Below are 15,598 nucleotides of genomic sequence, written 5' to 3'. Positions count from 1 at the left end.
TGCTATTTTAAACAGAATGATTAGGGAAGACCTCACTGAGATGACACTTGAGTAAACACCTGACTAAGACATTTGGATATTTGGGGGAAGGGCATTCTGACTAGGGGATTTACAAGTGCAAACCTTTTAGTTTTTAAAGTTTGGAGTTTGAGGAGTGAAAAATAAATTGACCTACAATTTATCAGAATGCATTTTACCTTTTCTGTCAGACATTAAGACGATTCTCTTTACTTTTAATTGACTGTTACACATCACACTCTTGGTTTGTGTCTTTTTCTTTTTCTTTCTTTTTTTTTAATAAAGATTTTATTTATTCATTTGACAGAGAGAAAGATGAGGCAGGCGGGGTGGGGGGGGCGGGAGGCAGGGAAGCAGGCTGCCCGCTGAGCCGGGAGCCCAATGCGGGGCTCGATCCCAGCATCCTGGGATCATGACCCAAGCCAAAGGCAGAGGCTTAACTCACTGAGCCACCCAGGTGCTTCCACACTCTTGTTTTCTTAAAGATAGTTAACCACTTTTAGTTCTTTCACAAACTCTAACTGGGTGTATGACAGTTGCATAAAACTTTACTTCACAACCAACCTGAACCCAATTCATTCAACACTCACATAGCCAGATTATTTTGGTGGTGGTCATCTTTGATGAAAAGAAGTCACATGACAAAGCAATAAACTTGTATTAGGGATTTGGTTAAAAATAAAACAAAGTTCCAGAATAGCCAGAGATTGTAAAGATTTAAACTGTTTTCCATTTTATGTCATTTACTCTCTGTCAATCTTCTGCAATGGGAATTTTTGGGCCAGGCCAAGATCCTGAACCATCAAAGAAGGATTCGGTTATAGTCAGCACATTAATATGGTCTGGAAAGGTTAAAATCTTATTTTGAAAAATACAGAGGGCCCTAGTCATTCTTGAGGGCAGTGTCCTCAGGTCTTCTGAAATTCCCTAGTTTCTCTTACTGACATGTTTACACAGGCTTCTGACTTACACCTGAATCACATGTTTTGCAGGGAGGCAAGAGTTTGCTCTGGGTATCCTTACTTGGTGACTTTTAAAATAAAAAAACACAGTTAGACATTTTCGTATTTAAAGATTAAGAGCAGACGTCAACAAAGCCACGTTGAGTTAAGAATGCTGGGCTTGAGCTGTTAGTGGACAAGTGGTTCTTCCCCCTGAACCTTTTGTGAAATAACTACTGCCATGTCCCTAGAGCAGTCACACTAAGAAGGCTGAGTCCTTTAATGTTAAAGACCCATTGCATTCTCTATAAAGTTTATGGTGTTACAAGTGTTTAAAAGTTTATTCAGTATTTTTTTGTCACTGACTTATGTAATTAATGTTTATTATGCTATGCTTACAAGTGTATTTTAATCAACTGATGTGTTTTTTGGAGCAGATGCTCTTTTCTCAGAAGCTTTTAAAGTTTAAGTGTGAACATTCGTAATTGTTGAATTTGGATGGTTATGAATTTTAGATCAGATATTTCATAGAAAATATTTAGACTACGTGTCATTATAATTACATGCCTTTTAAGGCACATTACTATCTTTGGGGTATGTTTGTAGCATGATAATGTCCTTTGTATACAGAGAGATGTCTGGTGTTGTTTTTGCCCACCCCTGCCCCAGCTCTACCAGTTTTCTACCCTTCTGTTTTCATTTAAATAATGGCCTGACTGTAAAAAACAAAAACAAAAAACAAAAAGCCATACTTGAATGCTCTAAAATAGGAGTTGGAAATGCTGTTTTTCACTAGAGTGCTTATAAGACATACCTTAATGAAGGGGTAAATATTATGAGACTGCAAATAAATAAAATACAATCTATTATATGTTTTGATTTTTAAGTTATCATGAGTTTCCTTGTGTCCTTGTTTAGTAATGTACCATTTGATTAAATATGTATTCTAATCTTATTTGGAGATCAGTCTTTAATTTTTTAGTCATAAACCATAGGCACCAGTTGCATTTTATAAAACCAAAGGGTATATAAATTATGCTACTTAAATATTCTTTTGTTTAATATATTTCAAAACTTATGCTGTCCTTCAAATGAGGATAAAAGATTCCTATGTCTCCTTACTTAAAATATGGTCAAATTAGTTCTTTTGATGATTTGGCTGCAAGTTACAAAAAAACTGTAATGGTTATAACTCTAACCATTATCAGACTGTCTCATAAGATCACTTGTTTTAGGAACTATAGACTTAAACCACAGAAATCAGGATATAAAATTTCCATTATTTAACTGTAAAATATGTTAACAGTCTTTTTCTTCATCTAGGTACCATTTACATTTATACCATTTGCAGAAAACTGATGATCATAGGTCAATCTTCCAAGGTATGAAATTTACTGACAAAATATCTTGCTCTGTATTTCCTGTTTTTCTCAAGACTTTTGTTAGCATTGAGTGCTGAACAAAGAAAATTAGTGAATTACATTAAAAAATTTAATAAATATTTATTATATAGTTTTACTCTTCTTTTACTTTAACATGATCATCTCTAAAAATAAAAATATAATAAAATATTAATTAAAAAATTCCTAAAATTGATAGGTGATCTCCAGTGTCTCTCAGTCTCTCAGATTAGTCATTACTTGTCAACTTGATGCTGAACATTCCTCTGGTAACTTTATCTTTAGGTAGGGTGACCATCCATCCTGGTTTATGTCTGTTGTCCTAGAGTAACTGTTAATAGTTATTAATTATTTATTATAGTTATTAATAGTCATAATTAGTAACAAACAGTTATAATTAACAACTAGTTATTAATAAGTAATTATTAATAGCTCCCTTTCGCTCCTTGAAGTATTCTGGTTTGGATGAAAGGTATGGTGACTCTATGTATGCTATGGAGTTTGGACTTCAGTGTCCTCCAACAGCTTGGACTTATGGCTCACATGCTAATTGGGTGAATGTCCACCTAAACACTGTCCCAGTTATGACCTGAAGGCAAGGGGCCTTTATTTTACAATAAGATTCATACTTCCTAGTACTTAGCCGCTCAGTTTTAGCTTGAGGAAGTAGCTGACACTTCCCTTCAATGTTGGTAGCACTTTTTGTCTGTAGGAGACATATTTATTCCATGTGTCAATGTCCAGTCATTGGAATATAGGCCTAGAAGGGAGAATATACTTCCGTCAAGAGCATGCTTGAATTGTTTCTTCTATCTTAAACATTACTGCTTTGTTTTTTTTCACTGCATACAAAACCTTATGCTGAATATTTTAACACTCAGTGCAGGTACTTTTTCCCCCCTTATTTCCTCAAAATATAGCCTAGTATCTTAAAATTTGACAATGCTTAAAAAATAAAAGTGGAAACAAAGATACTTTCGTGCTGGATGCACAACATTAATTATGTGTTCTCTCTCTGTTTTGTTCCTCACTTTTAAAAGCTCTATTACTGACAGTGACTTGAGCAAGCTCTGTGCTTTGAATGTAAATTGAAATGAAGGGAGACTGTTTCATGAATAATGTAAATGTGGCCTACACACTATTCCAACAATTCCACATTCAGTTCCAGATGATTTCCTAAAGAGAATTTGCATACTCCTGTTGCACTTGCCGTAGCAACAAATACTGCTGCACAGAGCCATCATAGTTTGGTCTGCTACAGCATTTGTCTGCCAAAGCCTCGAAGGACAGAGATAACTGTGCCAAAATTTAACTGTTAGTGTTTGTATTTATTAATGCTGAGAGAATTTTAGCTTCATGTGATAGTCATCTCAAAAGTATTTCTTATTTAAATCCTACATAAGACATCTCCTCTCCCTCTTATTGAACTTGAGCTTTTGTCTGACAAAATAAGGGCTGAAGGAGGATAATTCCCAGTCTTGTGGGATAGGAGTAGGGAGAATGAGAGATGCAAGAGTTTTGGGGTGGTGGGTGGTCATACAGTTGGCACTTGAAGATTGAAATGTGGTTCTTTCAGTTGGTTCAGTATAAGAAATTTCACTGAAATTAAAAATTTTCATCCAGAAATTCCCAAGCCCTCAGCTGGTGAGTTGATTCCTGAGCTATAATGGGGACAAGCCCTTGGAGGACCAGCCACATCTGAGCACTTCTCAGTATGAGGGATTCTGATTCTGTGGTAGTTTTAGAGTTCTAGTCTGTTGTAGCATACAACAGAAAGAGAAATTGACATGGAATACTTGGGCTTTTCCTGGGGTCGTCCTAGAGCAATCTAAACTCCTATTCATATAGGATCTAGACATTATGGCTCCCATTTGTTATTACTGTTGAATCCCTACTGTGTGTTAGGTATTGTGTAAAGGGCTTTGCATATATAATGCTCAACGTAGGTGCCTTATGAGGTAGGTACCATCATCATCATCATCATCATCATCATCTGTTCAGTGAATGCCTACCATTTATCAGGTATGCTGCTAAGCACTTTCTTCACGTATTGTCTCATTTAATCCTCATACCATCACTTTGAGAAAGGTGCTATTATTGCCTTCACCTTAAAGATGAGGAAGCTGAGGCTCAATGTCTCACAGAGAAGTGTTGCTGAGGCCAACACTACACTGTACTGCGTATCAACCACTAGAGTAATGCATGCCTGTTGACTAAATTTAATCCTGTCATGACCTATCCCATTTTGGTTCACCCACTCAAATGGAGGAGTGGGGGGTTAATGGTTTTTCAACATGATTATATTCCTGAAGATGTCCTGAAGACCAGGACTGACCAGGGACTTTCCCCAGATCAGAAACACAGGTCAACAGTATAACCTTAGGGAGTGGAGGGAGGCAAGATTTCTGAAGGCTCTTTTCCTAAAGACAAATCACAACTTCACTTTCACTTGTGGTTTAATCTGTAGTTTCTCCGGAGGCATTTAAAACTGTATGGTACTCAGCAAACATAAGAAAATATGGTAGAATCTATTCATTTAAAAAAAAAGTTATTTCTGGGGCACCTGGGTGGCTCAGTGGGTTGAGCCGCTGCCTTCGGCTCAGGTCATGATCTCAGGGCCCTGGGATCGAGTTCCGTGTCGGGCTCTGTGCTCAGCAGGGAGCCTGCTTCCTCCTCTCTCTCTCTCTCTCTCTCTCTGCCTGCCTCTCTGCCTACTTGTGATCTCTCTCTGTCGAATAAATAAATAAAATCTTTTTTAAAAAAAAAGTTATTTCTGTTTTATGTTACTATAGAACTGAAATAGGTTAGTAAAATTTTGTGGTTTGAACAATTATTGTCAAATTATTCCAGGTACCATTAGGTGAACCCGAAATACAAACTTTGAAAAGCCCGTCAATGTTGTTTCCGGTCAAGAGTACAAGATGACATAAATGATGCTGCAGTGCCATCCTGTGGCTGAGCTGATAAACCGTGGGTTTTTCCTGCTCTGCACCTGAGCCAGGCTCTTGCTGGGCTCTTTTAACTGGGTTTTTCAAAAAAATTTTTTCCCCTCTGAAGACAACAGTTCACTGAAATCCCATCAACTTTTTTTTTTCTAAATTAATATTCTTTTGAGATTTTAGGAGCAAGAAAAAGGCTACAAATTAAGATTTGTTGTTGTTTTAGAAATGGCTTTTTCATCTTTAAACCTGACAGTTTTTCAAAAGCCCAAGTTGCATGCTTGGTTTCCAGAACTCCCCCTTTGTCAAGGCTGCCCCATGTAGTGGAAGGAACGCTGCTGTGCTTGGGAGTCCAAAGACTAAGCCCCAGCTCTGTTGCTTATAAGCAGTTTGGCCTCTTAGAGTTAAATTGGGTTACTTTTAAGGTCCCTTATGGCACTAAAATATGTGATTGACTTATTCTAAGTCTGCATATGAACCCAAATGTAATATGAGCAATTAGTGACTAAAGCTATTTTTATTTTGAAATGTGAGATTTCTAATATTAGGGATTCCAAGGGGTTTTGAAAAGATATGAGAATTTAAAGGGAAAAATATATACACGGTTTGATCCCATACCCCCATAAACCACAACAGTCCATATGCAAAAATCCACAGTAGGGTTTTTGGGCAACAAATGGGAGAAAATTCATTTGGATGACTGCTAATTCCACCTCAGTTCATAGCGTGGCAAAGTTAGCATACAACAACAACAACAACAACAGGAATAAAGCAACCCTGGGCCCACTTAGTAGAGATGTAGTGTCCAGAACCAGGGATTGAAAGCTTCATTTTATTGTGGAGAAGTCATGCACCCCAAAAGACATTGGCAGCTTGGAGCAAAACCACAGGAGACTAACCATGATGGGGAAGGGAAGTCAGTCCTAGGAGATCTGAAAGCATCCAGGGTTGGTTATCCTGGAGAGAGAGATGGGGAGAAGACAGGATGCATAGGTGGTTTTCTGGTTCTTGGAAAGCTGTATGTTGGAAGTGGATTTGGGGTGGTTCTATGCTATTCCAGGATGCGTAACTAGGACCAGTGCACTGGAGGTATATCAAGGGGGATTTCATTTCGGATTAAGAAAGCACTTTTCATGTTTTAGAATTGTCTTCTAATGCCATGTGGCATGTTCCTTGTTGCTAGAGTTGAGAACTCTTGGTTTGGAAAGGTATAGGACATTTGGTGGTGGTGCCAGTGATATTGGTAGGGATGGAATTAGACTGACTTTCAGCCCTTTGATTCTATGATTACTTAACATAGTTCCTCATTTAGCATCATTAACTAGAGATTTTTTTTTAATGAAGGTCAGTCAGTCAACATATATTTATATAATATTTATCATTACATGCCAGATAGTTTTAGGAGATAGGGATATGATGGTGAATAAGACAGACAAGGTCCCTTTCCTAAGTGATTTTATATTCTGGTGGGATGAGCTTAGTGGATAGCAAAGAATATTATAATTCTGTGTCAAACTCTGCTCTACTTCCAGCATTCTCTTTTCCTTTGGAATAAAAACTGACTAGATAGTGGAGAATTCTGGCCTTTCAGATTTCTTTCTCTTAGATGAGAAAGCTGAGCTGCTTGCTCATGTGTTGTACATACTGTCTTTGAAGGCTCCAGAGATGGTAATAGGGTCTGAATGTTACCAGTGTTTTATCTATTTTTACTATTAAATGCTATGTCAGTCACGGGGGGTGGGAGGTTGCTTCATGCCTATGAAGCTCCCGGACCATTCTGATGATTTGCCTTTCCAAGAGTTGACTATTGCAGACCTATTTTTCCTTAATTACTTCCTCAATTATTGAAGGCCAAATTTGTTATAAGAAGAAGGACTTTATTCTGCTGTCCAAATTTATTATCATTATTTTCTGAGAGTCTCAAAGACTTGTTAGCTCTCCTGCGTTGGTTCTGCTGACTTTGAGGTTGTCTACTGAATTCATTTACTAGCAGTTGGAGATATCTGCTATGTACCTGGGATTCTTCCAGGTGCTGGTGATATAATAAAAAAGTGCCATTCTTTTCCGAGAGATTACAGTCTAGCTTTGGAATCACACACATGTGAGCATATTAATGTCACTGAATGTAATGTAGATATGTAGGTAGAGAAACATCTATGTAAATTACCTCCTACACTGCTGGTGACACTTGAAAGATATTAATAAAAACCAGTTGAGTTCATAGCACTTTAGGAGCTAAGAAGCAAGACATTTAAAATAACTAACTTGAGATTTTGAGTTCTTTAAATTAATCCTTTGCTTTTGAAATGCTTCTTTTCTCTTGACTCACTATTTATAGTATTTTTGGTTTAAGCAGTCAGCAGCTTGTGCTCACAACTTATAATTAGATTATATTAGATAGAAATCATCATTGTTAGCTTAAACTGAAAATACATTTGAGTGTTCTCTTTCTTCCTCAGGCCTTAGAGTACCTCCTGTGGGCCAGCATGTGTATGGAATGCTCGGTCCCCCTCCTGTCTGTCAGATACTTGACCTGGAGAGCTACTCTTTACACTGCCGTCTGCCAGTGCTACTATGATTGCCAAGCTGGCATTCATGGAGAGGTGGGCCGCTTTTCATTCTCAGGATTCCAGTTTTTAAAGTATAAGTTATTTAGTATTTTCTTCTTCAGATGTCCAGCAACACAAACACAAACGGACAAATGTAACCTAAAGAATTGCATTGGGACGAAGACACCAAAGTCCCAGGGTTTATTTGCAGAAATGTGCTTGGCCTCTCCATTCTGTTATCTCTTGTTCTACATTCTGCTCTCTCCTTTCTTCTCCATTCACTTCCGTTTCCTCTGCCCCTGTCTGAACAAGATATCGGACACCTTCCTCATTGGATGCTTGTATGCAGGTCACTTTCCTTCCCTGTTCAGTTTTATATTCTGTTTCCCTACAGTCCATTTGTCTTGCCTTTCTCTGCTTCCAGCTGCCGTTTGTTTAATATATGATATTTCTTGTTTTTCTTCTTTTCCTGTGTATCTTTTAGACTGATTACTTGAAATATAACTTAGGGGCTTCTATTAGCCCTTATGGTAAATCTGTGTCAGTGAGAAAAAGGTGTCTTCTCTACAGTATATTGTACCTGGCTGGTCACTGGATGAGGGCGTGGTGAGAATCAGAAGCAGGCAGCCCTTCCTTTAGGCCAGCACATCCCTGCACCAGAGTGTATGGTCTGGTGAGTGCAGTGGGGGGTGGATTGCAACCCTCACTGAACCTCTTGACTGGAAATCTTGAGCAGGACAGAGCCTTCACACTTGCACAAATCTTCTTTTCCCATCCTGTTCACAGCCATTGGGCTGGTTAGCTGCTTTACGTTAAATGTTTCCTGTCTAAACTCACTCTGAATGGCTGGATTGTTGTGGCTCATCCTGAATAGCCTTATACAGCCCTTGGGGGTACATTTTCTAGCCCAGAGTACATTCTAGAAACGACTCACCATGCATGTACAGTTAGTTACAATGTACTAGTGTTTCTGTAGCTGTTAAAATTGTCAGGGAATGGAACATATACACAGTTTGGACTATTTGATTCCTATTGGAATTCTCCCTTGTTGGAAAATTTAGCCCTTCATATATGTTATTATGTCTAAAAGGATCTTCATGAAAAATTATAAGTTGTAGATGAAACATTTCCAAGAAACGGTAAAACAGATGACATAAATTGAACTGTAGAGAATCATAATAATGGAGATCTGATTAAACAAGCAGATCTCCGTCCTTTCCTTTCTTTCTCCTTTCCTTCCTTCCTTTCCTCGCACATTAGTAGATACTTCCTATATGCTGGGTACTAGAGATACAAAAATAAATAAGACCATATGAGGACCTCACGATTTAGTGGACAAAGTGAACAGCTGACTAGATAGTACAGGATGCTTTAGTAAGAAGGTTAGTATTTCAGAGAGGGGTGTGTGTGTGTGTATGCGATACCAGAGAAGTGATCATCTATATGAAGCTACAGAATTTGGCTTTTCTTAAAAGAAGTACAGAATTCTGGCATTTTCTTGATTTGTAAAGTTAACATATCTGACAGCTTATTAACTTTAGACCTGCAGAATATTGGGACGCTTGTAGGAAATGATCGGTGGGATATTTATAGTGTTTATAAGGAGTTAGCATCAACCTAGAGTTTAATTTACCAATTAAATCAAATATCTGGGAGAATAAAACCTGCTGTCTTGTTACATTTTTAATCGCTATACTCTCATTTATTATGAATTAAATTTATTTTAATTGCATACAGGCATTTGCTCGGCGTGCTTTAGCTAAAATTGATGAGCTAAGGCAACTGGAATTAATGAGTTCCTCACAATCACAGGAAGAATCCAGAAGACATTATAGAGAGGCCACAATAAAGGTATAAAAATTTCATGAAATGAAAGAAATTTACTGCACTATATAGTTGATTAAGAACTTAGTATTAGTGCTTGAGAAGTGCATCCCATTGGTGCCTCATATATAATTCTTTTTTTTGAGACAGATGGCAGTGATGATCTTCAAAAGGGGAGTATTTGAATCTAGAAGAAAAAGCAAAAGTGTCTTTAGACCAAAGATAAGAGTTAACCTGAGGGAAGCTCAAACCGTAAGTCTAAGAGTATTTTCTCTTGTTCAGGTTCTTTTTTTTTTTTTTTTTTTTTTTTCTTTTTGCAGGATATTTTTGTTATACCTCCCATCTTTGAAGCTTAGTTACTCAGTATTAAATCCTACCCCCTGTTCTCTGCACCAGTGGCAAATTGAGGAATGCCTTCCCACTGTGGACACAGCCTCACTCCATTTGTACCTTCCCGCAATCCCAGTTTTGTAACTTTAAAGGGCAAGATGCAGAAGAAGAGCCTGGGAAGGGTTCAGATGTGGACTTGAGTGGAGCCATAGAGGCCTTTGTCTTTGACTGGATGGTGTTAGCTTAGTGGGCTTTGAGGTTGGAGAGAAGGTGGAGACACCTTCTCTCCTTAGCTTCAGACTTTACCCTTGGGAGTGTTTAGGAACTAGGCTGCACTGTAGCAAAAACAACCCCCATATCTCAGTGGCTTAAAATAAACTTTATTTCTCGCTAGCATCATGGTCATGATAGTTCATAGGGGGCTCTACTCATGACTGCCAGATTAAGGGTCAGATTGAGCAGAAGCCCTCATTTTGAAAGTTGGCATTGTTCTGCTATAGGGGATTTGAGAAAGCTCTGGAGAATCTTGTGCAGGCTATAATGCCCAGCATGGAAGGGACAGTGGTCTTTTCTCACATGTCAAAACTCATCATATGGCTCTCCTTGCCACGACTGTGCTTGGTCAGCAGCACTAAGGGCTGCCAGGGAGGAAGTCTGGGGTATAGTTATACCTTCTGGGGTTCTCTGCCCTTTCTCCCCCTGCCTTGTCCTTCTCCCACTATCTTGTCCTTGACCTTCTGAATCTCAGTATCCCTTAAGGCCCAACTCATTTTTTCTTAAAAGCCGTCCCTGACTATTCTAGATGGCTGTAAATTTCTTTTGTGAACTTCTTGGTAGGGCCTGAAAATGAAAGTGAAGGGGAAGCTGAGCAGTTTTGGATAGGAGGGTAGTAGAACTTTAAAACCTGAAAGAAATTTAAGAAATTTCAGTCCTGGTTCAGTCCTGTCCTATTATTATAAATGGGAAAATAAAGCCCAGAGTACTTAAGTTATGGCCTCAAGGTGACAAAGGCAACTGCTGGCTATGCTGCAAACTAGACCCCAGGACACTCGTCCAGTGCTTTCTCAATACTCCTAAAACTGCTGCTTTCTTCACTCATTTTTTCTTACATTTAGGAAAAATTATTTTTCTTTTCTCTAAAATAAATCATAATATCTAAATATAAAAATTTTTTGGGCATGCATGGTAGCTTTCTATTGCTACTTAGTGTGACTATGGCATGTTGACTGCTGAGCCCAGAGGTACATTTCATATATCCTTTTAAAATCATATCCCTTACTGACCAATGGTGGATAGTCAGTGGGGGCAGTGACTTGCTCAATCATGGACAATTTCTTGGATGAGCTGTGGAACTGCCCGCATCTGGTATTGTTGAGTAGTAACGGCCTCTGGCATTTGTAAGAAAGCAATGGGTAGGTTTTTTTTCTGACTAGCAATTTTTTTTTCTCTGAGAAAGCCAAATTTAAGTGTCCAAAGCTGGAAGACTATCATTAATTAGCATATTATTATGCTTTATAATCATCCTTCTATAAAAATTAAGTATATTTTCAAAGAAAAACATTTCAAATTCCAAGAAAAATTATATTAAAAACACATCTATTTCTTTTCTTTTCTTTAAGGTAATTATTTTATGGAAAGGTCTGGTGGTATATCTTTTAGTTTAGTTGGTAGTTTCTATAGGGAATAGTCAACATACCCTTTTTATAAAGTCATAGTATATTGCCTAGACATACTTTGCAGAATGTTCTGCTTTATATGTATGAAATAATTTTATGTGTCTAAAATAGAAAGTAATTGTAATATTAAATCTATTTTATAAAACATTTCTGAATTTGGCAGTCCATTGTGAACTGAAAGTTTATCATTTTGACTTTCAAAGGATTCCTTTAAAGGACTACTAATCCATACTAATAATGATTGACTGTTTAGTGATTCATTCAATAAATATTTTTATAGTACCTGCTATATAAACAAGATAGGAGATAAATTTTAGTGGAGGAATTACATAATAAATAAGTATAGTAATTATAGTTTGTGGTAAGTATTAAAAAGGATATAATGGTAGAGTTTAAATGAATTACATGTAAAGCCCTTAGAATGTTTGTGGTGTGTAGAAAGTCCTCAGGAATATTAGTTATTACTATTATTTATTTTCACTCATTCATTTAACAGAATGTATCAAATCCCTACTGTGGTTACAAGTATGGTAGAATATATAGGAGCAGTCATGGTTCTGTCTTTTTGAATGACCTTGGAATAATGAGCAGGATTTGAGTGTATAGGGAGGAGAGGATAAAACATTCTAAGTACAGGACCAGAGCATGATCATAGCTTAGAAGCAGGAGCAAACAAAGTTCATTGGGGGATAGTGAGAAATTAAGCTTGACTGGGCTAGGTATATTATATTGGGATTAACATAATATATTAACATAATAGCATAATACATCTCAATTAACATAATACATCTCATGGAGTAGATGTCTTAGATGCCATGTCTGTTTAGAAGTGGAACAGACTATCTGGATCATGTCATTTAGCTTCTCATCCATCCTGATGTTTTTCAAGATGGTCTAGCATACTCTATGCAGTATTTGTACCATAACTTGTCAAATATTTTTATTACTATTTAAAATTTTAGTGGTTTCCAGTTCTTTGTTATTCTAAATATTGAAGTAATCAACAGCTTCAATATACTATTTTTTAAATTTCCTGTGGACAAAATTAAAGATGCAGGATTTGAATCAAAGGATACAGTCACTTTTATTTCTCTTGATATATATTCCCAAATTGATTTCTGAAATAGCTATGCAGAGTACAGCCTGCATGTACCAATCCACTACAAGTTGTTACCGTTTTGCTATTTTTTTAAAAAAGTACCCCTGGGGATAAAAATATATGTTTATAAAAAAAAAAGATTATCTATCTGTCTATCTATTTACTTGAGAGAGACAGAGAGAGAGAAAGAAAGAGCAGCGGGAAGAGCAGAGAAAGAGGGAGAGAGAGAATCTAGGACAGAGTTTGCCCTGAGTGCAGAGCCTGACTTGGGGCTTGATCTGGCAACCCCGAGATCATGACCTCAATCTAAATCAAGAGTCAGATGCTTAACTGACTGAGCCACCCAGGCATCCCTCTCTACTTTTTGAATAATTCAGTTTTTATAAATGGCTTGTCATTTTAACTATTTCTTTGATCCAACTTTCCCTTATATTTGTGTTTACTCTTATTATTTCCTTTTTCTGTGAATTTTGCCTTCCACAGTTTTGACCACTTATCTACTAGTGATTTCAATTTTTAAAATATATTTGAAAAAAATATATTTGAATGAGCTCATCATTTTTTAAAAAAAGATTTTATGTATTTATTTGACAGATAGAAATCACAAGTAGCCAGAGAGGCAGGCAAAGAGAGAAGGGGAAGCAGACTCCCTGCTGAGCAGAGAGCCCGATGCGGGGCTAGATTCCAGGACCCTGGGATCATGGCCTGAGCCGAAGGCAGAGGCTTTAACTCACCGAGCCACTCAGGCATCCCTGAGCTCATCATTTTTATAGACATTAATATTTTGCTTGTCATGCTTGGCAACCCATTGTTTTTTTGTTGCCTTAAATCTTTTTTATAGATCTTTTAAATATTTATGTTTTATGATCTTTTACTTGGTATTCATCTACAGCTTTGATAAATATTCTGCTTCACTTTTTTTAGTTTTTCTATGGTATTTCTAAAAGCAATTTAAGTCTAATCTTTGGTTTTTATAAGTTCGTTTTGAATATGTCTAATTATTAGAAAATTTGTAATGCTTTCAAGTATAATTTTAGAAAGCTCTGTTTTAACTTACAGTAAAAATCTTAGAAGAAACCCTTATGTCTGTTAGTAAAGAGAGGCTAGGGCATGAAATTTAAGTTTATTGAGGTTTTTAACCTATAAGTTAACCTATGGATTGAAAAGTCATAGAAGCTAATGAGTAGAGAAGTTGGTTGTTTGGGGAAAAATACTCCAAAGCAGTTTTAACCCTGTTTATGTTTTTCTGTCTCTCTGACTTTGCCCCAGGATGGAGAGGAACAGGGGAACCATGGGGAATATGACAGGTATCTTCTAACTGGATATGGAGTCTAGAAAAGTTGACCAGAGCTACTTCTTTTTTTTACTGGTAATCTAAATACAGAGAACAGATTTTTGTCTGAAGAATAGTGTAGTGGCAAGTCACAGGCAGGAGGGGAAATCATTCTGGGATGATACAACGCAAAGTGGCTGGGAATTCATACAGGGCTCTAACAGCCATTAGCATATTAATGTATAGCTGTCAATTCTTCTTTCATTAACTACTATAAGATTAGCTATTTATACTGTAAAATATTGTTTCAAATTTGGGTTTAAGGATCTTCTGCATTAGAATTTCCTGTGGTGCTTATGAAAAGTGACCCACTGAATCTCAAGATTTGGTCTGTGAATCTAAAAAGCATTCCTGAGAAATTCCTAGGCAACCGAAGTTTGAATATCAGTTCCTGAAGACTGTGATTAAGGTAACACAAAGCATATGGAGATTGATGTTGCCCTAATAAAAAGATAGAAATAAACAAACAGCCTTTTATTGCTGCCTTGGAAACATGGACATAAAGCAATAGCAGTCTTTGATGTAATGGTGTCATGACATCAATGGAGTCTGGAGAAACACCTTGGAAATGAACACCATAAAAGTAGCCATCTCATTGACAGGCCAGCCACTCTCTCTTTTAGCATTAATGAAATATTCCTTGCTTATCTTTGCTTATAATACTAAACACTGTAGAACTCTAAAAAAGTGGACTGTAGTTTTTTTTTTTTTTTATTCCAGTTGCCATGGCCACGTACTGTCACAGAGCGGTTGTTGGATGAGATGTTGGATAGCACTGCATCCCGGTTTCTGGCCGTCTTAGAAACTCTTTCTGACTCAAATAGGCGCACACTACAAACTGGATCTATTGTTACAGATGAAGTAGAAGTTCGTGATGTTGTCTCAGAACTGTTTATGGCAGGAAAAGAACTTTTAATAAGTAAATAATTTGTTAAAATAATATATTATGTTATAACATGAAAGACAAAAATTTTAGTATGGTATTTGACATATAAGAAAATGATACCTGGGGCGCCTGGGTGGCTCAGTGGGTTAAGCCTCTTTCTTCGGCTCAGGTCATGATCTTGGGGTCCTGGGATCGAGTCCTGCATCGGGCTCTCTGATCAGCAGGGAGCCTGCTTCCCTCTCTCTCTCTGTCTGCCTCTCTGCCTACTTGTGATCCTTCTCTCTCTGTTAAATAAATAAATAAAATCTAAAAAAAAAAAAAAGAAAATGATGTCCAGTTGTTTTCTTTTTTTAAGATTTTATTTATTTGACAGAGAGATATCACAAGTAGGCAGAGAGGCAAGCAGAGTGAAAGAGAGAGAGAGAGGAGGAAGCAGGCTCCCTGCCTAGCAGAGAGCCCGATTCGGGACTCGATCCCAGGACCCTGAGATCATGACCTGAGCTGAAGGTAGAGGCTTAACCCACTGAGCCACCCAGGCAGCCCCTCCAGTTTTTTAAATCTTAAATTGAGGAATCTTATTAAACACAACTAATAATTTAAATA

At 37.3% G+C, this 15,598-nt stretch overlaps 1 protein-coding gene across 1 annotated transcript in view; it reads left to right on the top strand.

The window, feature by feature from the left end:
• The window catches only part of CFAP54 (cilia and flagella associated protein 54), a 303,235-nt gene that overhangs the window by 18,784 nt on the left and 268,853 nt on the right, over positions 1-15,598 (top strand). The window contains exons 5-9 of the mRNA XM_004748490.3: positions 2,283-2,341; positions 7,758-7,901; positions 9,585-9,698; positions 9,822-9,923; positions 14,830-15,028. Coding sequence (XP_004748547.1) covers positions 2,283-2,341; positions 7,758-7,901; positions 9,585-9,698; positions 9,822-9,923; positions 14,830-15,028 — 618 coding nt within the window. The remainder of the gene's footprint in view (positions 1-2,282; positions 2,342-7,757; positions 7,902-9,584; positions 9,699-9,821; positions 9,924-14,829; positions 15,029-15,598) is intronic.

The sequence above is a fragment of the Mustela putorius genome, unplaced genomic scaffold (genome assembly GCF_011764305.1).
Source record: "Mustela putorius furo isolate JIRA1106 unplaced genomic scaffold, ASM1176430v1.1 tig00000788_pilon_pilon_pilon, whole genome shotgun sequence".
NCBI classification, from domain to species: domain Eukaryota; kingdom Metazoa; phylum Chordata; class Mammalia; order Carnivora; family Mustelidae; genus Mustela; species Mustela putorius.
Note: the sequence above shows the minus strand (reverse complement) of the source record. Positions and strands in the feature narration are given on the sequence as shown.